The following is a 22,939-nucleotide window of genomic DNA, read 5'->3' as shown; positions in this document are numbered from 1 at the left end:
TAAGTTTTTCTTGGTACAAAATTTAGTATTTTACTCATCTAAGCTAAAGATACCAAAACATATTGACTAAGATATAGGCACTTTCTAAATATTTTAGTTGTTGTTTTCTACTAAGATTAAGTCATTTTATAGGTAAAAATTGTTAAATTTTTTGAAAAATATAGAATTTAAAAACTGAAATATATGGAAGACCCACTTGTATACACAGATATTATTGAACTGTCTCCTGTGACATTATTTTCCCCAACAAGTACGGATACCAGGAATATATAATAATTGCCCGGTGTCAGGCCTTCACTTGTAATATTAGTTGAAGTCACGGTTTTATTGAAAGTTGGATCTCCCAAAATCTGGATATAATAAGAGCTTGTATTTCCATCTGGTTTCTCCCAACTCAGAGATATAGAAGTGGTGGTGATGACCCCAGGCATCAGGTTTTTCACACGCTCAGGTTCTATTATAAAACAGAAAAGATATCAATATTATCCAACAAAAGCTTTTACATAGTTTTCTCCCTGATAAGACAATATTGCTTTTTTACTTGATACAATATTTCATAATTTACTTATCAAAGATAAAAAAGGCAAAATATATAATTAAGATAATGGTACCGTATTTTCTGCTTTATAAGACGCACTTTTGTTCCCCCAAATTTTGGGGGAACGTAGCGGGTGTGTCTTATAATCCGAATATACGTGGGGGGGTGTATATATATATATATATATATATATATACTGCAGGGTCCAGGGGAGGTGGGGGCAGCTCTGGAGTGGTACTGGGGGCTGGTCAAAGCTGCAAGAGGGAGCCTTTGATCTCCTGCTCCCGCTCATATAATATGCACTGCCGCTGTCCATCATCGTGGTGCTGAAACCGCACCGCGGCGATGGGCTGGGGCAGCGGCGCATATTATATCTGCCTGCGCCCCCCTTTCATGGCACATGATCCCCTCTGTGTTAGATGTGGCCCCCATACTGCTGCCCGTAGTAAAATAAAAAAAACTTTACTTACCTCCAGCACTGATCTCACAGTGTCTCTGCTGCCACTGTCATCAGGCACGCAGAGATGATATCACTCTGCTGTGCCGATCACATGACCGGCACCGAGAACCAGGAAGTGGAGGAAGAGCAGCAGCACGGAGGGAGACACGAGGAGGGACAGCGCTGAGAAGGTAAGGAACGGGTGTTTTATTTTACTATGGGCAGCAGTATGGGGGCCATATCTAACACAGGGGAGGTGTGCCATCTATAGTGGCAATGGGCAGCACACATGGGGGCCATATTAAACACAGGGGAGGTGTGCCATCTATAGTGGCAATGGGCAGCACACATGGGGGCCATATTAAAAACAGGGGAGGTGTGCCATCTATAGGGGCTATGGACAGCACAGGGGGACGTGTGCAATCCATAGGGGGCCATGGGCAGCACAGGGGGACATGTGCCATCCATAGGAGACCTGTTCCAGCTGTAGGAGGCGTGTGCCATATATAGGAGACCTGGGCCAGCTGTAGGAGATGTGTGCCATCTATAGGAGACCTGTGCCAGCTGTAGGGGACGTGTGCCAGCTATAGGGGATGTGTGCCAGCAATAGGAGACTTTTGCCAGGCTGCCAGCAATAGGGGATGCGTGCCAGCACACGGGGACATGTGCCATAAATAGGGGACATGTGCCAGCAATAGGGAATGTGTGTCATCAATGGGGGACATGTGGCATCACTGGGGGATGTGTCCCAGCACAAGGGGGCTATATTCAATATAAGGGGGGCATATCCAGATTAAGGGGGGCTAATTTTAGGATGGGGGGCTATGAGGGACATATACCCTATATGATTTGTTAGACGGACACTGGCATTATAAGATGGACCCCATTTAACATTAAAAAAAAATTCTCTTTTCCTTCATCAAATTTGGGGCTGCGTCTTATAATCAGGTGCGTCTTATAAAGCGAAAAATACGGTAATTCTAAATTTTCTAGTTGTTGATTTTTACTGTGATTAAGTGATATTCATCTGTACTTTCCAAATGTAGGTGGGGAAATTCAAACCAATCTGACACCAAATCATATGAAAAATTAAAGTCAATACAGAACTTTGCAAACGCCTTCTCTACATCGGGTCAGTGCTTTATCATTAAACAATAGAAAAATTAAAGAGTTCTGCTAATTTCTTTTTTTTTTACTGTAGAATATAAACATGTACATATGGTTCAATATTAATCATTTAAAATTAGAAGGAACAGTCAAACATTATTAATATGGTTTCCTTTCAAAATGTTATGAACCTATTTATGTCCTACTGTGGCAGCCAGTTATACAAAAGAAATAACAGGAAGTTCTGCCAATTTGATTGTCACCTGTCACCTTTGACTTAGCTTCTCGCCTTGTTATTTTAGACTGTCACTTTATGAATAATAAAATATGTTTTCCAAGTGAAATAATAAATTTTGATGTATGGGATATTACAAAATTCAGAGTTAACAATGTGGGATTCCTGTTTGGGATCCTCATCTCCAGCTACAGATAAGAGCGCATAATTAAGAGTGTCTCTTTATCGTGAGAACCTGGACCATCCTAAATCTCAAAGGTAACCCTTTGATTTTTTTTCTGTGTAGAGTAATCCATTATTTCTTTTGGCTGGCACTGCAAAGATATTGAACGCCTTTAGCAATGTTTCCCCAAAGACCGCACGTCATAACTAAAATTTGTGGTTTGGGGAAGTGGAAGAAAAATAGTATCCTTCTAAGGAATAGATTGGATCTAAACCAAAATCCCTGTAAATATATTATGTCAGTTAATGATTGGTTTTCAAGAAGCTAGTTAATAAATGCAAACAATATACCAGCGCATTCCTCTGTAGCTTTTGCAAAGATGGCAACAATGAAAACACTGTCAGGGCATGTGCGCACATGTGCGTATTGCATGCATTTACGCTGCCTCTAGCACTGCAGTGTAAAAGCATGTGTCCTGCATCCCCTGCACAATCTATGAAGATTGTGCATAATCCTTGCGCCTGTTGCTTTTTTGAATGCAGCGATTTGCATGCTGAAATTTTGATCCAAATCGGTGCGTTCAAAAATGCAGCATGTCACTTCTTTCGTGCGCTTTGTCTATGGGAGAGGCAGCACCCCGAGCGCATGAAATCGGCATGTAATCTGATGAAACACTGCATCCATTATGCAGTGTTTCTGCAGCGATTTGAAGCGCACAGGTGCTGACAAATCACTGCAGGAATTTCAGCATGTACGTGCGCACACAGCCTTAAAGGGTATACCCCGAAACCGTTTTTTATTAATGTGCCCAAGCACTAACAGGAGAGTAGCTAAACAACTACCAACCTGTTGTGCCTGACGTCATTTCTTGCTGACACAAACTGTTTCTGCCTGAGATTCCACTGACATCACCTGAACAGAGCAGTGACTTCTTATCCACTCTGATCTGTAGACGGACAGAGACAGCCAATGCCATCCTAAATGACAGCGGCTAGCACAAGTGGGCAATGAGGATCTTTCTGTTAAGGCTGCTTTCACAATACGTTTTTTTAACATCCGTCATGAACGTTTTTTTAACGCAAAAGCGGATCTAGTGCAAATGCGTTTTCATTTCAATGCATTTGCAATGGACTCGCGTTAACATGCGTTCACCTGCGTTTGCGTGCGTTATAGTGAGGATCCAGCGACTTGCAGTTTTTTAACATTTTTCAAAAACGCTACTTGTAGCATTTTTGAGCTGCGTCCAAATACTGCAAATTGCTGGATCCTGACTAAACAGCATGCAACCGCATGTGAATGGTGGCATGCTGATAGACAGGATCCTGCTTGCTCTACTGAGCATGCCCAGAAACCAGTCTCAGGTGATCAGTCCCTCTCTCACCCTCTCCCTCCACCCTCTCATTCCTCCCTCTCTCTCTCTGTCTGTCCCCCTCCCTCTCCTGTCTCTCTCTCCCACCTGAGAGCTGCGGACACTCGTAACCAAGGTAAATATCGGGTAACCACTTCTCTTAGTTACCCAATGTTTACGTTGGTTACGTGTACAGACGCTCGTAACCAAGATAAATATCGGGTATCCAAGCAAGTTACCCGATGTTTACCTTGGTTACGAACCTCCGCAGTTGTAAGAAGCCGGCTCCCAGTCTGGCACGTTTAGTTCCCCTCACTCTCGATCACATGACTCCAATGCCCGCCCCTAAACATCCAGTGACAGGATCCTGCAAAATAACACATGCGTTAGCATGCGTTTTTTGCTGTAAAAGCAGGATTCGCTTTTACAGCAAAAAAACGTTCATGACGCATGTTAAAAAAACGTAGTGTGAAAGCAGCCTAATCAGCGTAACGTCAGCTATTCCTCAGTGTCTACAGACCAGAGTGGAAAGGAAGCCTATGCTCTGTTAATGAAGCCACTGTATCACAGGCAGGAGCAGTCTCTGATTGCTTTATGCCGGCGAAGAAAGGTGCCATGCACAACAGGCAACTAGGTAGAAACAGCCTGCCTGTTAGTGCATGATATACCCTTTAAAGGTTAAAAAAAAATTAAATTTTAATTAGGACCTTATCAATTACATTTTTGATTTATGGAACCTGATACTAATATAATATATACTGTACCTAATACATATTACATAATTAATACATTGGAGCCTATAATATATTTTAGGTAAAAATTATTTAATGTTTTGAAAATATATATTGAATTTGAAATTCTGTATGTAAGGAATACTCACTTGTATACACAGATATAACCACACTGTTTCCTGACATATTATTCTCCCCAACAACAGCAGTGACCAGCAATGTATAATAATTCCCCGGTGTCAGGCCTTCAATTGTATCAGAAGTAGAAGTCACAGTTTTATTGAAAGGTGGATCTCCCAGAATCTGGATTTCATAAGAACTTGCATTTCCATCTGGTTTCTCCCAGCTCAGAGATATAGAAGTGGTGGTGATGATCCCCGTCATTAAATTCTTTACTATATTTGGTTCTATTAAAAAACAGAAAATACATAAATACAGTTCATCAAAAGTTTTTACATAGTTCTTTGTCTCACCCACTCAGATATTATCAAACTGTCTCCTCTGTCTACACTGCAGAGTGTAAAGGAAGCCACCACTCTGTTGACGAATCCACTGGATTGCTGGCAGGATTAGTCCGTGCCTGCTCCGTACCAGCAAACAATAGCGTTGGGCACAACAGACAGGTGGGTAGAATCAGCCTGCCCATTTGTGTTTCCGCATACTTTCTCTAGTTGAAGTATCAAATATACTCTTTAAAGGTTGGACATTTTCAGAATTTCAGTTAGGCCTCCGACACACATCTGTGCCACCGGTACGTGTTTGCCATTTTTTGCACGTTCCAGCGGCACGGAGACATGTTCAGCAATGCTACCCTATTGTAGCAGGCACACACACACGTAAAACCACACAGAATGTGTGTCCGTGTGCGTTTGTACGTGTGTGCGTTTTTCTACATGCTGACATGTCCACGTTTTCTCCGGCAGCACGGGTGTCTCACGGCCCGCACCCATACCACACGGATGTAGTGTGGATGCAGTCCCGTGTGACACGCGCTGGAGAAAACACACGTGTCAGTGAAAAAAAAACAAAAAACATTTACTCACCTTCTCCAGCCCTCCTGTCTCTGTCGCTGCTGCCACTTGCTGCCGACCGCCGCTCATTATGCTCATTTAATATTCACTTCACTGCGGCCGGCAGCAGCGGGGAGACAGCAGGGCTGGAGACCGAAGATCAGAACCATGGACAGCAGCGCGGCCCACGTGAGTATGCAAATTACCGGTTCTATGTGTGCTATCGCGGATAGCACACGTAGAACACATGTGGACCGCATGTACCCGAGACACGTACTTACCACACGCAACACGCAGGGTAAATACGTGTCTCGCGGCATGTGCTTGTTTTTAATGGAAGCGTGTTTCAGGCCTTACAAAGATCTCATTAGTCATTACTTAAACATTTGATTTATGGAACCTGGTACTAATATAAGATATTATATATATATATAAATACAGTTAGGTCCAGAAATATTTGGACAGTGACACAAGTTTTGTTATTTTAGCTGTTTACAAAAACATGTTCAGAAATACAATTATATATATAATATGGGCTGAAAGTGCACACTCCCAGCTGCAATATGAGAGTTTTCACATCCAAATCGGAGAAAGGGTTTAGGAATCATAGCTCTGTAATGTATAGCCTCCTCTTTTTAAAGGGACCAAAAGTAATTGGACAAGGGACTCTAAGGGCTGCAATTAACTCTGAAGGTGTCTCCCTCATTAACCTGTAATCAATAAAGTAGTTAAAAGGTCTGGGGTTGATTACAGGTGTGTGGTTTTGCATTTGGAAGCTGTTGCTGTGACCAGACAACATGCGGTCTAAGGAACTCTCAATTGAGGTGAAGCAGAACATTCTGAGGCTGAAAAAAAAGAAAAAAATCCATCAGAGAGATAGCAGACATATTTGGAGTAGCAAAATCAACAGTCGGGTACATTCTGAGAAAAAAAGGAATTGACTGGTGAGCTTGGGAACTCAAAAAGGCCTGGGCGTCCACGGATGACAACAGTGGTGGATGATCGCCGCATACTTTCTTTGGTGAAGAAGAACCCGTTCACAACACCAACTGAAGTCCAGAACACTCTCAGTGAAGTAGGTGTATCTGTCTCTAAGTCAACAGTAAAGAGAAGACTCCATGAAAGTAAATACAAAGGGTTCACATCTAGATGCAAACCATTCATCAATTCCAAAAATAGACAGGCCAGAGTTAAATTTGCTGAAAAACACCTCATGAAGCCAGCTCAGTTCTGGAAAAGTATTCTATGGACAGATGAGACAAAGATCAACCTGTACCAGAATGATGGGAAGAAAAAAGTTTGGAGAAGAAAGGGAACGGCACATGATCCAAGGCACACCACATCCTCTGTAAAACATTGTGGAGGCAACGTCATGGCATGGGCATGCATGGCTTTCAATGGCACTGGGTCACTTGTGTTTATTGATGACATAACAGCAGACAAGAGTAGCCGGATGAATTCTGAAGTGTACCGGGATATACTTTCAGCCCAGATTCAGCCAAATGCCGCAAAGTTGATCGGACGGCGCTTCATAGTACAGATGGACAATGACCCCAAGCATACAGCCAAAGCTACCCAGGAGTTCATGAGTGCAAAAAAGTGGAACATTCTGCAATGGCCAAGTCAATCACCAGATCTTAACCCAATTGAGCATGCATTTCACTTGCTCAAATCCAGACTTAAGACGGAAAGACCCACAAACAAGCAAGACCTGAAGGCTGCGGCTGTAAAGGCCTGGCAAAGCATTAAGAAGGAGGAAACCCAGCGTTTGGTGATGTCCATGGGTTCCAGACTTAAGGCAGTGATTGCCTCCAAAGGATTCGCAACAAAATATTGAAAATAAAAATATTTTGTTTGGGTTTGGTTTATTTGTCCAATTACTTTTGACCTCCTAAAATGTGCAGTGTTTGTAAATAAATGTGTACAATTCCTACAATTTCTATCAGATATTTTTGTTCAAACCTTCAAATTAAACGTTACAATCTGCACTTGAATTCTGTTGTAGAGGTTTCATTTCAAATCCAATGTGGTGGCATGCAGAGCCCAACTCGCGAAAATTGTGTCACTGTCCAAATATTTCTGGACCTAACTATATACATGATACATATCTATATATATAATTGCCTTATTCTGTCCGTCTGTCTGTCTGTCTGTCTGTCTTGCTCCAAAATTGTGTCCTTACGGTGACACAAAGCGGATTGACCGCTGGCCTCGCCATGGCCCCGCCCCCCCCGCACGGATTGGTCGCTCGCCCTGGCTCCCCCCCACACGGATTGGCCGGCCGCTCGCACAGGCTCCGCCCCCCACACGGATTGGCCTCTTGCCCCGGCACCCTGCACGTATTGGCAACTCGGCCACACCCCGCTCCCTCACGCAATGCACGCTAGCTCTGGCCCCGCTCCCCGCACGCATCCCCCGAATTGACACAGAGACACGACTCCCAGGTGAGTACTGTACCCCCGGGAGCCCACACCAGCATACGCCGCCAACCCAGACGACACAAACCCTCGCATTGCTGGGGTTTGCCGCCGTATGCTGGTGTGGGCTCCCGTGCGAGTGGGGAACGGGATGCGCTGGTAACCATGGTAGCATAGTTACCAGCGCATCAAGGTCCTGCAGCGGCGGAACATCCACACGCACACACATAACAACAGACACACACACACACACATACACACACACATCAGATCACACTCACTCTCACACACACCTCACACACACATCAGATCGCATCCACACACTCACAGCATCCGGAGATATCGCTTGGTTCTCGGCGGCGATACTGTGCTGTAAGCTTCCAGGACCTGCCGGAGGATCACATGGCCAGAAGCATGTGGTATCTCCGGATGTTGTGAGTGAGCGCGTATGTGCAATATCGTCAATGTGTGTGTGTGTGAGTGTATGCGATCGGGTATGTGTGAGTGTATGCGATCGGGTGTGTGTGAGTGTATGCGATCGGGTGTGTGTGAGTGTATGCGATCGGGTGTGTGTGTGAGTGTATGCGATCGGGTGTGTGTGAGTGTATGCGATCGGGTGTGTGTGAGTGTATGCGATCGGGTGTGTGTGAGTGTATGCGATCGGGTGGGTGTGAGTGTATGCGATCGGGTGGGTGTGTGTGTGTGTGAGTATGCGATCAAATCTGTGAGTGTTGGCAGAGGAGCACGGCGTGCTGGAGGAGGCTGGGAGGAGAGAGGCTGATCCTGGGAAAGGCTGGGAGGGGGAGGCTGATGCTGGGGGAGGTTGGAAGGAGACAGGCTGATGCTGGGGGAGGCTGATGCTGGGGGAGGCTGGGAGGGGGAGGCTGATGCTAGGGGAGGCTGGGAGGAGAGAGGCTGATGCTGAAGGAGGCTGGGAGGAGAGAGGCTGATGCTGGGGGAGGCTGGGAGGAGAGAGGCTGATGCTGGGGGAGGCTGGGAGGCGGAGGCTGATGCTGGGGGAGGCTGGGAGGTGGAGGCTGATGCTGGGGGGAGGCTGATGCTGGGGGAGGCTGGAAGGAGAGAGGCTGATGCTGGGGGAGGCTGATGCTGGGGGAGGCTGGGAGGGGGAGGCTGATGCTGGGGGAGGCTGGGAGGAGGGAGGCTGGGAAGAGAGAGGCTGATGCTGGGGGAGGCTGATGCTGGGGGAGGCTGGAAGGAGAGAGGCTGATGCTGGGGGAGGCTGATGCTGAGGGAGGCTGGGAGGTGGAGGCTGATGCTGGGGAAAGCTGGGAAGAGGGAGGCTGGAAGGAGAGAGGCTGATCCTGGGGAAGGCTGGGAGGGGGAGGCTGATGCTGGGGGAGGCTGGAAGGAGAGAGGCTGATCCTGGGGGAGGCTGGGAGGGGGAGGCTGATGCTGGGGGAGGCTGGGAGGAGGGAGGCTGGGAAGAGAGAGGCTGATGCTGGGGGAGGCTGATGCTGGGGGAGGCTGGAAGGAGAGAGGCTGATGCTGGGGGAGGCTGATGCTGGGGGAGGCCGGGAGGAGGAGGCTGGGAGGAGAAAGGCTTATGCTGGGGGAGGCTGGGAGGAGGGAGGCTGGGAGGGGGGAGGCTGAGAGAAGAGAGGCTGATGCTGGGGGAGGCTGAGGCTGGGAGGAGAGAGGCTGATGCTGGGGACAGAGAGGCTGATGCTGGGAGGAGAGAGGCTGATGCTGGGAGGAGAGAGGCTGATGCTGGGAGGAGAGAGGCTGATGCTGGGAGGAGAGAGGCTGATGCTGGGAGGAGAGAGGCTGATGCTGGCGGCAGAGAGGCTGATGCTGGTGCAGCATGGGGGATGGAGCACGATGGGGAATGCGCAGCATGGGGGATGGAGCACGTTTGGGAGTGCGCAGCATGGCGGATGGAGCATGTTTGGGACTGCGCAGCATGGCGAATGGACCACGTTTGGGAGTGCGCAGCATGGCGGATGGAGCATGTTTGGGAGTGCGCAGCATGGCGGATGGAGCACGTTTGGGAGTGCGCAGCATGGCGGATGGACCACGTTTGGGAGTGCGCAGCATGGGGGATGGAGCACGATGGGAGGTGCACACCTCCCCCAACACACACACACACAACACAACACACCACACACACACTGGGAACCACAAACACCGCCCTACACAGACACCCACACACACAGACAACGCTGCACACACACAACACCCAACACACAAACACCGCGGCATACATAAATATACATAAATATACTCACATACCACGCAACACACACACACATTGTACAAAACATACCTCCCCCCAAAACACACCACACCCACACAAACCGCGCAACACACACACACACAACGCTACAGACACACAGCGCTCCACAAACAACGCAACACACGCAACACACATACAACACCGCTATATATATCGAACTTAAAAGTCTGTTTGTAAGGAATACCCACTTGTATACACAGACATGACCATACTGTTACCGGCCACACTATTTCCTCCAACAACAGCAGTGACCAGCAATGTGTAATAATTCCCCGGTGTTAGGGCATCAATTGTATCAGAAGTAGAAGTCACAGTTTTATTGAAAGTTGGGTCTCCCAGAATCTGAATTACATAAGAACTTGCATTTCCATCTGGTTTCTCCCAGCTCAGAGATATAGAAGTGGTGGTGATGAGCCCAGACATCAGGTTTTTTACACATTCGGGTTCTATTATAAAACAGAAAATATATTAACATTATCCAACAAAAGCATTTACTTAGTTTTCTCCATGATAAGCCAATATTGCAGTTTTTCTTGTTACAATATTCCATAGCTTTCTTATCAAAGATAAAAATATCAAAAGATATAAATTAAAATAAATGTAATTTTTAAATTTTCTAGTTGTTGATTTTTATTGTGATTAACCTCTTTGAGACAATGAACGTACTGGGAACACCATGAAAGTCGGTGCCTTCCTGACCAATGATGTACCCAGTACGTCTTAGTGATGGCAGGGGTTTCAGCACTGTACAACTGCGATCACCACGGGGTTTTCAGGTGATGTGATAGCCGAGACCCAGCTCTCACTGCCAGGAGCGGTGCTAATGCCGCTCCCAGCAATTAAACCCCCTGAATGCGAGTGCAGCCTTGACAGATTTAATTAACTCCAGTGATCAAGCACTGCAGCGGATTATAAAATTTGAAAATCTGTAAGTAAGGAATACTCACTTGTATACACAGATATAATCACACTGTTTCCTGACACATTATTTTCTCCTACAACAGCAGTGACCAGCAATGTGTAATAATTCCCCGGTGTCAGGCCATCAATTGTATCAGAAGTTGATGTCACAGTTTTATTGAAAGTTGGATCTCCTAAAATCTGGATTTCATAAGAACTTGCATTTCCATCTGGTTTCTCCCAGATCAGAGATATAGAAGTGGTGGTGATGAGCTCCGTCATTAAATTCTTTACTATATTGGGTTCTATTATAAAACAGAAAATACATACAGTTAAGGCAGTTCAACAAAAGCTTTTACATAGTTCATTGTCTCATAAGACAATAGTGCATTTTTTTTGGTACAAAAGTTGGTAGTTTACTCAGCTAAACTAAAAATAGAAAAACATATTGACTAAGAAAGAAGTAATTTCTAAATATTGTAATTGTTTCTTTTTACTCATATTAAGTTATTTTATATGTAAAAGTCTTAAATTACTGTATTATTCGTTTTATAAGACACACAAATTTCTAAGAAGCAACCCAAATTTAGAGATAAAAAAGGTAAAAAAAAGTGGGGTCCATCTTATACTCAGGTGTTGTCTTTCCAGAGAGGTGGCAGCAGTGGTGGAGGAGCGGGGTCACAGAAGGCAAGGGTGGTGCTGGAGTAGGTTGATGCTGCAGGCTCTGTGGTGGGAGCTGGGCTGCTGCTGTGGGGGCTGTACTTGCTGTAGTAGGAACTGTGCTTGCTGCAGTGGGTTCTGTGCTGGTTGTGTGGAGCAGATCGGTGTGGCAGGTCACAGATTCTCTGTTCGCTGTGCAGGCTTCAAAGAAATGGCATCCAGAATCATTACATGCGCAGATTCAGCTCTTCGCTCAATGACAAGGTGAGCTCTCAACTGCACATGCGCCACCTCTGCATGCCATGTTCCATAAGTCCACTGCTGGGATATCAATGGGCCAGAAGTGGCGCGTGCACAGATGAGATCTTAAGCAGAGAGCTCTATCTGTGCACACGCCAACACTGGGCGCACTTATTTGAAGTCTGCACCACCGACAGAGTATCTCACCCTCCGCACAACACAGCCTCCACTGCAGCCAGTACAACTCGATCACAGACAGCACAGCTCCCATCACAGCCAGCACAGCCCCAGTGCAGCCAGCACAGCCCCCACCACAGCCAATACAGCTCCCACTGCAGCCAGCACAACACCCAGCAGCCAGAACAGTGCCCATTCTCCACCTCCTGCTAAGCTACATTCATATTATCAGACGCACCCCTCATTTTCCTCCAAATTTTTGGGAGGAAATATACGTCTTATAATTCAAAATATATGGTATATGAAAATATACAGTTTACAAAATTCAAATCTAAGGAATACCCAATCGTATACACAGATATTATCAAACTGTCTCCTCTCTCTACAGAGCAGAGTCCAAAGGAAGCCACCACTCTCTTGACAAATTTACTGGATTGCTTGCAGGATTGGTCCGTGCCTGCACCGTACCAGCAAAAAATGGCGTTGGGCACAACAGACAGGTAAGTAGAAACTGCCTGCCCCTTTGTGTTTCTGAACTGCTGGAGAGGGGGGAAACAAAGGCGCAATAGGGTCTTACCCGGTAATAACCGTGTGAAGATATAAATAGGTACACTCAACTGATGAGGTTGTGCCAGTCACAACCCCTTATTGAGCATGTTAGTGTCCGCGTGGTTCAAGCAGCGGCCCCGTGGAGACGTAGTGAAAAAATATATATATATACATATATGAGAAACAGGTTTTAGCCGCGCTAAAAAACCACTGTTGTCAGGGTGCTAATTAAAAATCTCTTTTATTACAGCATTCCAACGCGTTTCAGAGACATGGACCATGTCTCTGAAACGCGTTGATGCTGTAATAAAAGAAATTTTTAATTAGCACCCTGACAACAGTGGTTTTTTAGCGCGGCTAAAACCCGTTTCTCATATATATATATATATATATATATATATATATATATATATATATATTTTTTCCCTCTGTGTTTCTGCACACTTTATCTTTTTGAAGTCTCAGATATACCCTTTAAAGGTTGGGCATTTTCATAATTTCAGTTACAAAGATCCCATCACTTAAACTTTTGATTTATGGAACCTGATACTAACATAAGATATATACACCTGATATATATTACATAATAAACATATATAAAACCTGAAATACCTTAGGTAAAAATTGTTTATTTTTTAAATATATACAGAATTTGAAAATCTGTTTGTAAGGAATACCCACTTGTATACACAGACATGACCATACTGTTTCCTGACACACCATTTTCTCCAACAACAGCAGTGACCAGCAATGTGTAATAATTCCCCGGTGTCAGGCCTTCAATTGTTTCAGAAGTGGAAGTAACAGTTTTATTGAAAGTTGGGTCTCCCAGATTCTGGATGTAATAAGAACTTGCATTTCCATCTGGTTTCTCCCAGCTCAGAGATATAGAAGTGGTGGTGATTATTCCAGACATCAGGTTTTTTACACGTTCGGGTTCTATTATAAAACAGAAAATGTATTAACATTATCCAACAAAAGCTTTTACATAGTTTTACATATCATTCTCCATGATAAGCCAATATTGCAGTTTTTCTGGTGCAATATTCCATAGCTTTCTTATCAAAGATAAAAATATCAAAACATATTAATTAAGAAAAATGTCATTTCTAAATTCTCTATTTGTTGTTGTTTATTTTGATTAACCTGTTGGCAACGATGTACATACTGGGAACACCATGAAAGTCGGTGCCTTCCTGACCAATGATGTACCCAGTGCGTCATGGCGATGGCAGGGGTTCCGACACTGTACAACTGCGATCACTGTTGAGTTTCAGATGATGTAATAGTCGAGACCCAGCTCTCACTTCCAGGTGCAGTGCCAATGCCGCTGCCGGCAGCTGAACCCCCTGAATGTGAGTGCAGTATTGACAGATTTAATCCGCTCCAGTGATCAAGCACTGCAGCGGATTATAAAATTTGAAATTCAGTATGTAGGGAATACTCACTTGTATACACAGATATAATCACACTGTTTCCTGACACATTATTTTCTCCTACAACAGCAGTGACCAGCAATGTGTAATAATTCCCCGGTGTCAGGCCGTCAATTGTATCAGAAGTTGATGTCACAGTTTTATTGAAAGTTGGATCTCCCAAAATCCTGATTTCATAAGAACTTGCATTTCCATCTGGTTTCTCCCAGCTCAGAGATATAAAAGTGGTGGTGATGATCTCAGTGATTAAGTTCTTTACTATGTTGGGTTCTATAATAAAACATAAATATTGATCACCAAAACTTTTTACATAGTTATTTGTCTCATAAGACAATAGTGCATTTTTCTTGGTACAAAAGTTGGTAGTTTACTCAGCTAAGCTAAAAATAGGAAAACATGTTGACTAAGAGATAAGTCATTTCTAAATATTGTAGTTTTTTTTACTAGTATTACATTTTTTTATATGTAAAATTCTTAAATTACTGTATTTTTCATTTTATAAGACACACCAGATTATAAGACGCAACACACATTTAGACTTAAAAAGGTAAAAAAAAAGTGGGGTCCGTCTTATACTCCGGTGTTGTCTTACCAGAGAGGGGGTGGCAGTGGTGGGGGAGCGGTGTCACAGGAGGCGGGGCGGTGCTGGAGTAGGTTAATGCTGCAGGCTCTGTGGTGTGAGCTGTGCTGGCTGCGGTGGTGACTGTGCTGGCTGTAGTAGGGGCTGTGCTGGCTGCAGTGAATTCTGTGCTGGCTGTGTAGAGCAGGGTGGTGCGGCGGGTGTCACAGATACTCTGTTGGCAGTGCAGGCTTCAAAGAAATGGCGCACGGAGTCAGCACATGCGTAGACTGAGCTCTTGGTTCAAAGACAAGCCAAGATCCTAACTGCGTATGCACCACCTTTGCATGCCATTTTCCATAGGCCTGTTGTTGGGAAATCAATTGGCCAAAGGTGATTCTTGTGCAGATGAGATCTTGTGCAGGGAGCTCCATCTGTGCATGCACCAATTCAGGGCACCATTATTTGAAGCACACAGCACTAACAGAGCATCTCACCCTCTGCACCACCCCATGCCACACAGCCACCACTGCAGCCAGCATAGCCCACACCACAGACAGCACAGCCCTACTGCAGCCAGCCCAGCCCCCACAGCAGCCAACAAAGCCCCCACAGCAGCCAACACAGCCCCCACCGTAGCCAGCCAACACCCGGCAGCCAGCACAGCACCCATTCTCTACCTCCAGGTAAGCTATATTCACAGTAATAGATGCACCCCTCATTTTCCTCTAAATTTTGTGGAAAAAATGTGTGTCTTATAATCAAAAAAATGTGGTATATGAAAATATACAGTTTAAAAATTTCAAATATAAGGAATACCCACTCGTATAAACAGATATTATCAAACTGTCTATGCTGTCTGCAGAGCAGAGTGCAAAGGAAGCCACCACTCTGTTGACAAATCCACTGGATTGCTGGCAGGATTAGTCCATGGCTGCACTGTACCAGCAAAGAATGGCGTTGGGCACAACAAACAGGTAGGTAGAAACTACCTGCCCATTTGTATTTCGACACACTTTTTCTTTTTGAAGTCTCAGATATACTCTTTAAAGGTTAGATATTTTCATAATTTCAGTTACAAAGATCTCATCACTTAAACATTTGATTTATGGAACCTGATACTAATATAAGATACCGTATATATACCTGTTACATATTACATAATAAACATATATAAAACATGAAATACCTTAGGTAAAATTTTTTTTTTTTTAAATATATTTAGAATTTGAAAATCTATTTGTAAGGAATACCCACTTGTATACACAGACATGACCATACTGTTTCCGGCCACACTATTTCCTCCAACAACAGCAGTGACCAGTAATGTATAAGAATTCCCCGGTGTCAGGCCTTCAATTGTATCAGTAGTAGAATTCACAGTTTTATTGAAAGTTGGGTCTCCCAGAATTTGGATGTAATAAGAACTTTCATTTCCATCTGGTTTCTCCCAGCTCAGAGATACAGAAGTGGTGGTGATGATCCCAGGCATCAGGTTTTTTACACGTTCAGGTTCTATTATAAAACAAAAAATGTATTAACCTCTTTGCAACAATGGACATACTAGGTATATCATGAAAATCGATGCCTTCCCTACCAATGATGTACCCAGTATGTCATGGTAATGGCAGGGGTTTCGGCACTATACAACTGCAATCGCTGCCAGATTTGTAGGTGATGTCAGAGCCGAGACCCAGCTTTCAATGCCAGGAGCAGGGCCAATGCCACTCCCAGCAGTTAAACCCCTTGAATGCAAGTGCAGCATTGACAGATTTAATCCACTCCACTGATCAAGCACTGCAATGGATTATAAAACTTGAAATTCTGTATGTAGGGAATACTCACTTGTATACACAGATATAATCACACTGTTTCCTGACACATTATTTTCTTCGACAACAGCAGTGACCAGCAATGTGTAATAATTTCCCGGTATCAGGCCTTCAATTGTATCAGAAGTTGAAGTTACAGTTTTATTGAAGGATAGGTCTCCCAAAATCTGGATTTCATAAGAACTTGCATTTCCATCTGGTTTCTCCCAGCTCAGAGATATAGAAGTGGTGGTGATGATTCCAGTGATTAAATTCTTTACTATATTGGGTTCTATTATAACACAGAAAATACATAAATATAGTTCAACAAAAGCTTTTACATAGTTCTTTGTCTCATAAGACAACAGTGCATTTTTCTTGGTACAAAATTTGGTAGTTTACTTAACTAAGCTAAAAATAGAAAAACATATTGACTAAGTCATTTCTATATATTGTAGTTGTTTACTTCTTCAGTTTCTAAAATTCAACAGAAAATACATAAATTCTTTTCTACACCAGCTTTTATACAGAATTTAGCTTGGTCCAATTATATTGTATCTTATCTCAGTACAATATTTCATAGTTGATTTTTATAGGGTAAAAATGCCTTAAAAATATCTAAGATTAAGGTAATTTTTAAATATTCTAGTCAATGTTTATACTGAAATCAAGCTATACTTTAGTTGGTATTAAGATCTAATATATATTTTTAGAATATTTAGATAGGAAATCCAATTCAATCTGACATTTTACCATGTGATAAATAAATGTCAGTACATGATATTGGAGGATAATGCACCTATAAACCAACGAGTCTCAAATAAGGATAAGGGAATTCTTTCATATATCAATACAATCCTACAAAGATATTTTTCAACTCATTTTTATACATAATGTACAATTAATTATTTAATTTATTAATTGAGCCCAGATCACAATCTCCTTGCGTTCTGACCACTATTCTTGTGTAGCCAACTTCTCAGATATCAACTCATCTAGTTTTTTACTCAGATATCAGCTCATCTCCATCAAAATTCACTTGGCGATTAAAATAATCTTTAATATCTCATAAAACAACCAACAAAGAGACCCTTCAGACTCTGGAGGAATTCCTCCAGTTGAAATATTCTGAAAAAACCACCCTTCTAATGATTTGGATGGCTCAAAAGGCAGTGGTTATGGGGAGATTCATTAAGCTAGCATCTAAATTAAATTCAGTTTATCAGGTATAATTGAAGTCAAAAGTAGCTTATTGTCATAATCTCCTGTTATGGTCAGGAGACCACAAAAAGATCTACAAAAATCCCATTAAAAGGTTGAAGATAATGCACAAAGAGTAGTTGGAAATAGAGATGAGCGATGTTTGAAGCGAACCATTCGCCAATTTAAAATTTTAGTGATTTTGGGCGGTGCTCGAGTCGTTCGACGAACTCAAACGATTTGCTTCACGTTCTACCGTTTGAGTTACCGTTCGATAACGGTTCGATCACCAAAAGCGTGGCTTTTCACAGTAAGGCTATGTGCGCACGTTGCGTATTTGCATGCACCCTGTGTCCCCAGCACAATCCCTCTCTCTTTCCTACTCACCGATCAGCTGCACGGCTGTCACAAAGGTCTGGCGGCTTTTCCTCTTTTGAAAATGGCTGCCACTCATTATTCAATCTGGAATTCCCTGCTTTCCCCGCCCACCGGTGCCCATGATTGGTTGCAGTCAGACACGCCCCCACGCTGAGTGACAGCTGTCTCACTGCAACCAACCACAGCCACTGGCCGGTGAGTCTGTATCGTGCAGCAAAATAAATAAATAATTAATAAAAAAAAACCAAAAAACTGCGGTCCCACCCAATTTGGATACCAGCCAAGATAAAGCCACACAGCTGGAGGCTGGTATTGTCAGGATGGGGAGCTCCACGTTATGGGGAGCCCACCACCCTAACAATATCAGCCAGCAGCCGCCCGGAATTGCCGCATCTATTAGATGCGACAGTCCCGGGACTCTACCCGGCTCATCCCGAATTGCCCTGGTGTGGTGGAAATCGGGGTAATAAGTCCAAGGTTAATCATGGCAGGCGCCTCCCCGAGATACCTTCCATGATTAACCAGTAAGTGAAAGTGAATAAACACAAAAAACGAAAAATCCTTTATTTAGAATAAAAGATAAAAAAAACCCTCATTTACCACTTTATTAATCCCCAAACACCCATCCAGATCCGAAGTAATCCACACGACGCTTTCAGCTCTGCTACATCAAGCTGACAGGGAGCACCGTAGAACATGACCGCTCTGTGTCAGCTCCATGTAGCAACAGAAGTCACCGGAGACTTCACTCAGGGTATGTGCGGGGATGATGTTGTGTGCAGTAGTGCTGGGGTGTGTGAGTTGATGATGATGAGTGCGGTAGTGCCAGGGTGTGTGCAGGGATGATGATGTGTGCTGTAGTGTCGGGGTGTGTGCGGTGATGTTGATGGGTGCGGTAGTGTCTGGGTATGTGCGGGGATGACGAGGGGGGCGGTAGTGCCGGGGTGTGTGCGGGGATGATGATATGTGCGGTAGTGTCGGGGTGTGTGCGGGGATGATGATTTGTGTGGTAGTGTGGGGTGTGTGCGATGATGATTATGGGTGCGGTTGTGTTGGGGTGTGTGCTGGGATGATGATGAGTGCGGTAGTGCCGGGGTGTGTGCGGGGATGATGATGTGCGGTAGTGTCTGGGTGTGTGCGGTGATGATGAGTGCGGTAGTGTCGGGGTGTGTGCGGGGACGATGATGGGGGCGGTAGTGCCTGCGTGTCTCTCTATCTCTCTCCAAGCTTTCTGGGCCCCTTCGCTGCGAATTGCAGTCCACAGCCATCCCAGAAAATGGCGCTTTCATAGAAGTGTCATCTTCTGGCGCTGTATCCAACTCTCCCAGCGGCCCTAATGCCGGGTGGCATGCTGGTTAATAATGGGGTTAATACTAGCTTTGTTTTACTAGCTAGTATTAAGCTAGAGATTCTTAATGTCAGGCAAGTTTTACCTGGCCATTAAGAATCTCCAATAAAGGGTTAAAAAAAAGGCACCACACAGAAAAAAAATACTTTATAGAAATAAATACACAGATACACTAAAGCCCGCTACACACGCTTCAATATATCTCACAATCCGTCGTTGGGGTCAAGTTGTAAGTGACGCATATCCGGCATCGTTTGCGAGGTATCTGCGTGTGACAGCTACATGCGATCAGGATTGAACGCAAAACCGTTGATCGCAAACACATCGTATCATTCTCTAGAATTGAGCGTTTTGTTGCACGAACCTAGTCAATTGTAACGTGTGACATCCCTCATACGATTTTGTTGTCTGATGCTATGTGCGCAGGTGTGCGCTCTGCACCGCAGCTTAAAAAAGGTCTGCTTCAGAGCGCAGCTGAAAAGCTGCGTTCTGAAGCGCCTCACAATGTCTGTCATGCACTAATCTCTGTCAGTCCGTCACTATCTCTGTCCCTCACTCTCAGTCCATGTCAGTCTATCCCCCTCTCTCATATACTCACCGATCCCCGATCCCCGGCTCTGCACGGCATTCACACTGCTCCGGCGGCTTTTACTGTTTTGAAAAAGCCGGCCGCCCATTAAACAATTTCGTATTCCCTGCTTTCCCCGCCCACCAGCGCCTATGATTGGTTACAGTGAGACACGCCCCCACTCTGAGTGACAGGTGTCACACTGCACCCAATCACAGCAGCCGGTGGGCGTGTCTATACTGTGTAGTGAAATAAATAATTAAATAATTAAAAAAAACGGCGTGCGGTTCCCCCCATTTTTAAAACCAGCCACATAAAGCCATACGGCTGAAGGCTGGTATTCTCAGGATGGGGAGCTCCACGTTATGGGGAGCCCCCCACCCTAACAATATCAGCCAACAGCCGCCCAGAATTGCCGCATACATTAGATGCGACAGTTCTGGGACTGTACCCGGCTCTTCCCGATTTACCCTGGTGCGTTGGCAAATCGGGGTAATAAGGAGTTATTGGCAGCCCATAGCTGCCAATAAGTCCTAGATTAATCATGTCAGGCGTCTATGAGACACCCTCCATGATTAATCTGTAAGTTACAGTAAATAAACACACACCCGAAAAAATCCTTTATTAGAAATAAAAACACACACATATACCCTGGTTCCCCACTTTAATCAGCCCCAAAAAGCCCTCCTTGTCCGGCGTACTCCAGGATGGTCCAGCGTCGCTTCCACCGCAGCTGCATGGAGGTGACCGGAGCCGCAGCAGACACAGCCGCTCCGGTCACCTCCATGCAGCAAATGAAGACAGCCGTGCGATCAGCTGCTGTCACTGAGGTTACCCGCGGCCACCGGTGGATGCAGCGGTGGCCGCGGGTAACCTCAGTGACAGCAGCTGATCGCGCGGCTGTGTTCATTTGCTGTGTGGAGGTGACCGGAGCGGCTGTGTCTGCTGCGGCTCCGGTCACCTCCATGCAGCAGCGCTGGATGCGACGCTGCATCATCCTGGATTACGCCGGACAAGGAGGGCTTTTTGGGGCTGATTAAAGTGGTGAACCAGGGTATATGTTTGTGTTTTCATTTCTAATAAAGGATTTTTCGGGCGTGTGTTTATTTACTGTAACTTACAGATTAATCATGGAGGGTGTCTCATAGACGCCTGACATGATTAATCTAGGACTTATTGGCAGCTATGGGCTGCCAATAACTCCTTATTACCCCGATTTGCCAACGCACCAGGGTAAATCGGGAAGAGCCGGGTACAGCCCCAGAACTGTCGCATCTAATGTATGCGGCAATTCTGGGCGGCTGTTGGCTGATATTGTTAGGGTGGGGGGCTCCCCATAACGTGGAGCTCCCCATCCTGAGAATACCAGCCTTCAGCCGTATGGCTTTATCTGGCTGGTTTTAAAAATGGGGGGAACCGCACGCCGTTTTTTTTAATTATTTAATTATTTATTTCACTACACAGTATAGACACGCCCACCGGCTGCTGTGATTGGGTGCAGTGTGACACCTGTCACTCAGAGTGGGGGCGTGTCTCACTGTAACCAATCATAGGCGCTGGTGGGCGGGGAAAGCAGGGAATACGAAATTGTTTAATGGGCGGCCGGCTTTTTCAAAACAGTAAAAGCCGCCGGAGCAGTGTGAATGCCGTGCAGCGCCGGGGATCGGGGATTGGTGAGTATGAGAGAGGGCTGCTAACTTCGGTTACTCAGGAGATTAGCGGTCACCGGTGAGTCTTCACTGGTGACCGCTAATCAGGACGCGACACAGACAGAGCCGCAGCATCACAATGAAGTCGGGTGAAGTTCACCCGAGTTCATTCTGACAGTGCGGCTCTGTCTGTGTCTGCTGTCATTTGCCATTCAGCTCTGCTACATGGCTGTCTGTGTCTGCTGTTAGCGGCCATGTAGCAGAGCTGAATGGCAGATGACATAGTAAAAACGCATCCCTACACATTACACACGCTTGGCAAGTCAATAAATAAAAAAAAAAAAAGGTGCTCAATGCATACGTCACAGAACACATGATCTAAAGGATCGCACACAAAATTGACCAATTTAACATAGACTACTAACGCTCGTGTGACAGCAAATGAACGACCAACGTGAAATCTCATAGATCCCGTATGCAACCTGGGCGTGTCACATCGCAAATGCGATTGTACAACTAATTGCAACGTGTAAAGTGGGCTTTAGAGACTCCATGTTTATTACGCCCTCTCACCCCTTTACGATCCTTGTCTTCTGTCTTCTTTCTCCTTCAACCCATGCAGCTCTGCTACATCAGACAGCGCTGTATGGGAGGAAGAACGCTGCTGCTCCCGTGCAGCCTGATCACTCAATGAGTGAGCAGAGGCTGCAGGTTGGTAAGCGGTGACGTCATCGCTGCCACCGTTGCAATAGTAACCTGACAGGTGGGTTACTATAGCAACGGTGATCTCCAATCACCTGATTCCCAGCGCCACTAGTCACTGGCTGTGGCATCCAGTCCCTGCATGTGGGCTGACTCTGCAAAGAGTGCCGACATGCAGGGATGGGGAGCCGACCATGTGCCAGAGCATCTCGCTGGTAAACGGAGTTGCTCAAACAAGCACCGCGTACCGGAGAGATGCACTGACAGGACCTACCATGACGTCATAGCCATGTGACCAGATCTGTAGCCAAAGAGATAATACACACTTGACTGGTCACATGCTATGACGTTACGGAAGGTCCTATCATCAGTACTGGTTACCGGGAGGGCACAGCGATGATCGGAAGGAGAAGCAGCGGGAGACAGAGTCTGCAGGACGTGTTGCGGGGACCTTTAAGTATAATGGCAATGTTTATTAACTGTATGTGTATATGTATAATGTGTTTGTATATGTTTGCCT

The 22,939-nt window shown here is 45.1% G+C and overlaps 1 protein-coding gene across 2 annotated transcripts in view; it reads right to left on the bottom strand.

Moving 5' to 3' along the window:
* LOC142295398 (receptor-type tyrosine-protein phosphatase beta-like) overlaps nt 1–22,939 on the bottom strand; it is a 142,215-nt gene that overhangs the window by 101,822 nt on the left and 17,454 nt on the right. For both annotated transcript variants that reach the window (XM_075338498.1, XM_075338499.1), the window contains exons 2-9: nt 16,609–16,866; nt 16,021–16,278; nt 14,217–14,474; nt 13,450–13,707; nt 11,190–11,447; nt 10,431–10,688; nt 4,711–4,968; nt 197–454 (exon numbers count right to left, since the gene is read on the bottom strand). In XM_075338498.1, the coding sequence (XP_075194613.1) occupies nt 197–454; nt 4,711–4,968; nt 10,431–10,688; nt 11,190–11,447; nt 13,450–13,707; nt 14,217–14,474; nt 16,021–16,278; nt 16,609–16,866 (2,064 nt within the window). The remainder of the gene's footprint in view (nt 1–196; nt 455–4,710; nt 4,969–10,430; nt 10,689–11,189; nt 11,448–13,449; nt 13,708–14,216; nt 14,475–16,020; nt 16,279–16,608; nt 16,867–22,939) is intronic.

Source organism: Anomaloglossus baeobatrachus, chromosome 3 (genome assembly GCF_048569485.1).
Source record: "Anomaloglossus baeobatrachus isolate aAnoBae1 chromosome 3, aAnoBae1.hap1, whole genome shotgun sequence".
Taxonomy (NCBI): domain Eukaryota; kingdom Metazoa; phylum Chordata; class Amphibia; order Anura; family Aromobatidae; genus Anomaloglossus; species Anomaloglossus baeobatrachus.
The sequence above is the reverse complement of the archived record's forward strand: the minus strand, read 5'-3'. Positions and strand labels throughout refer to the sequence as shown.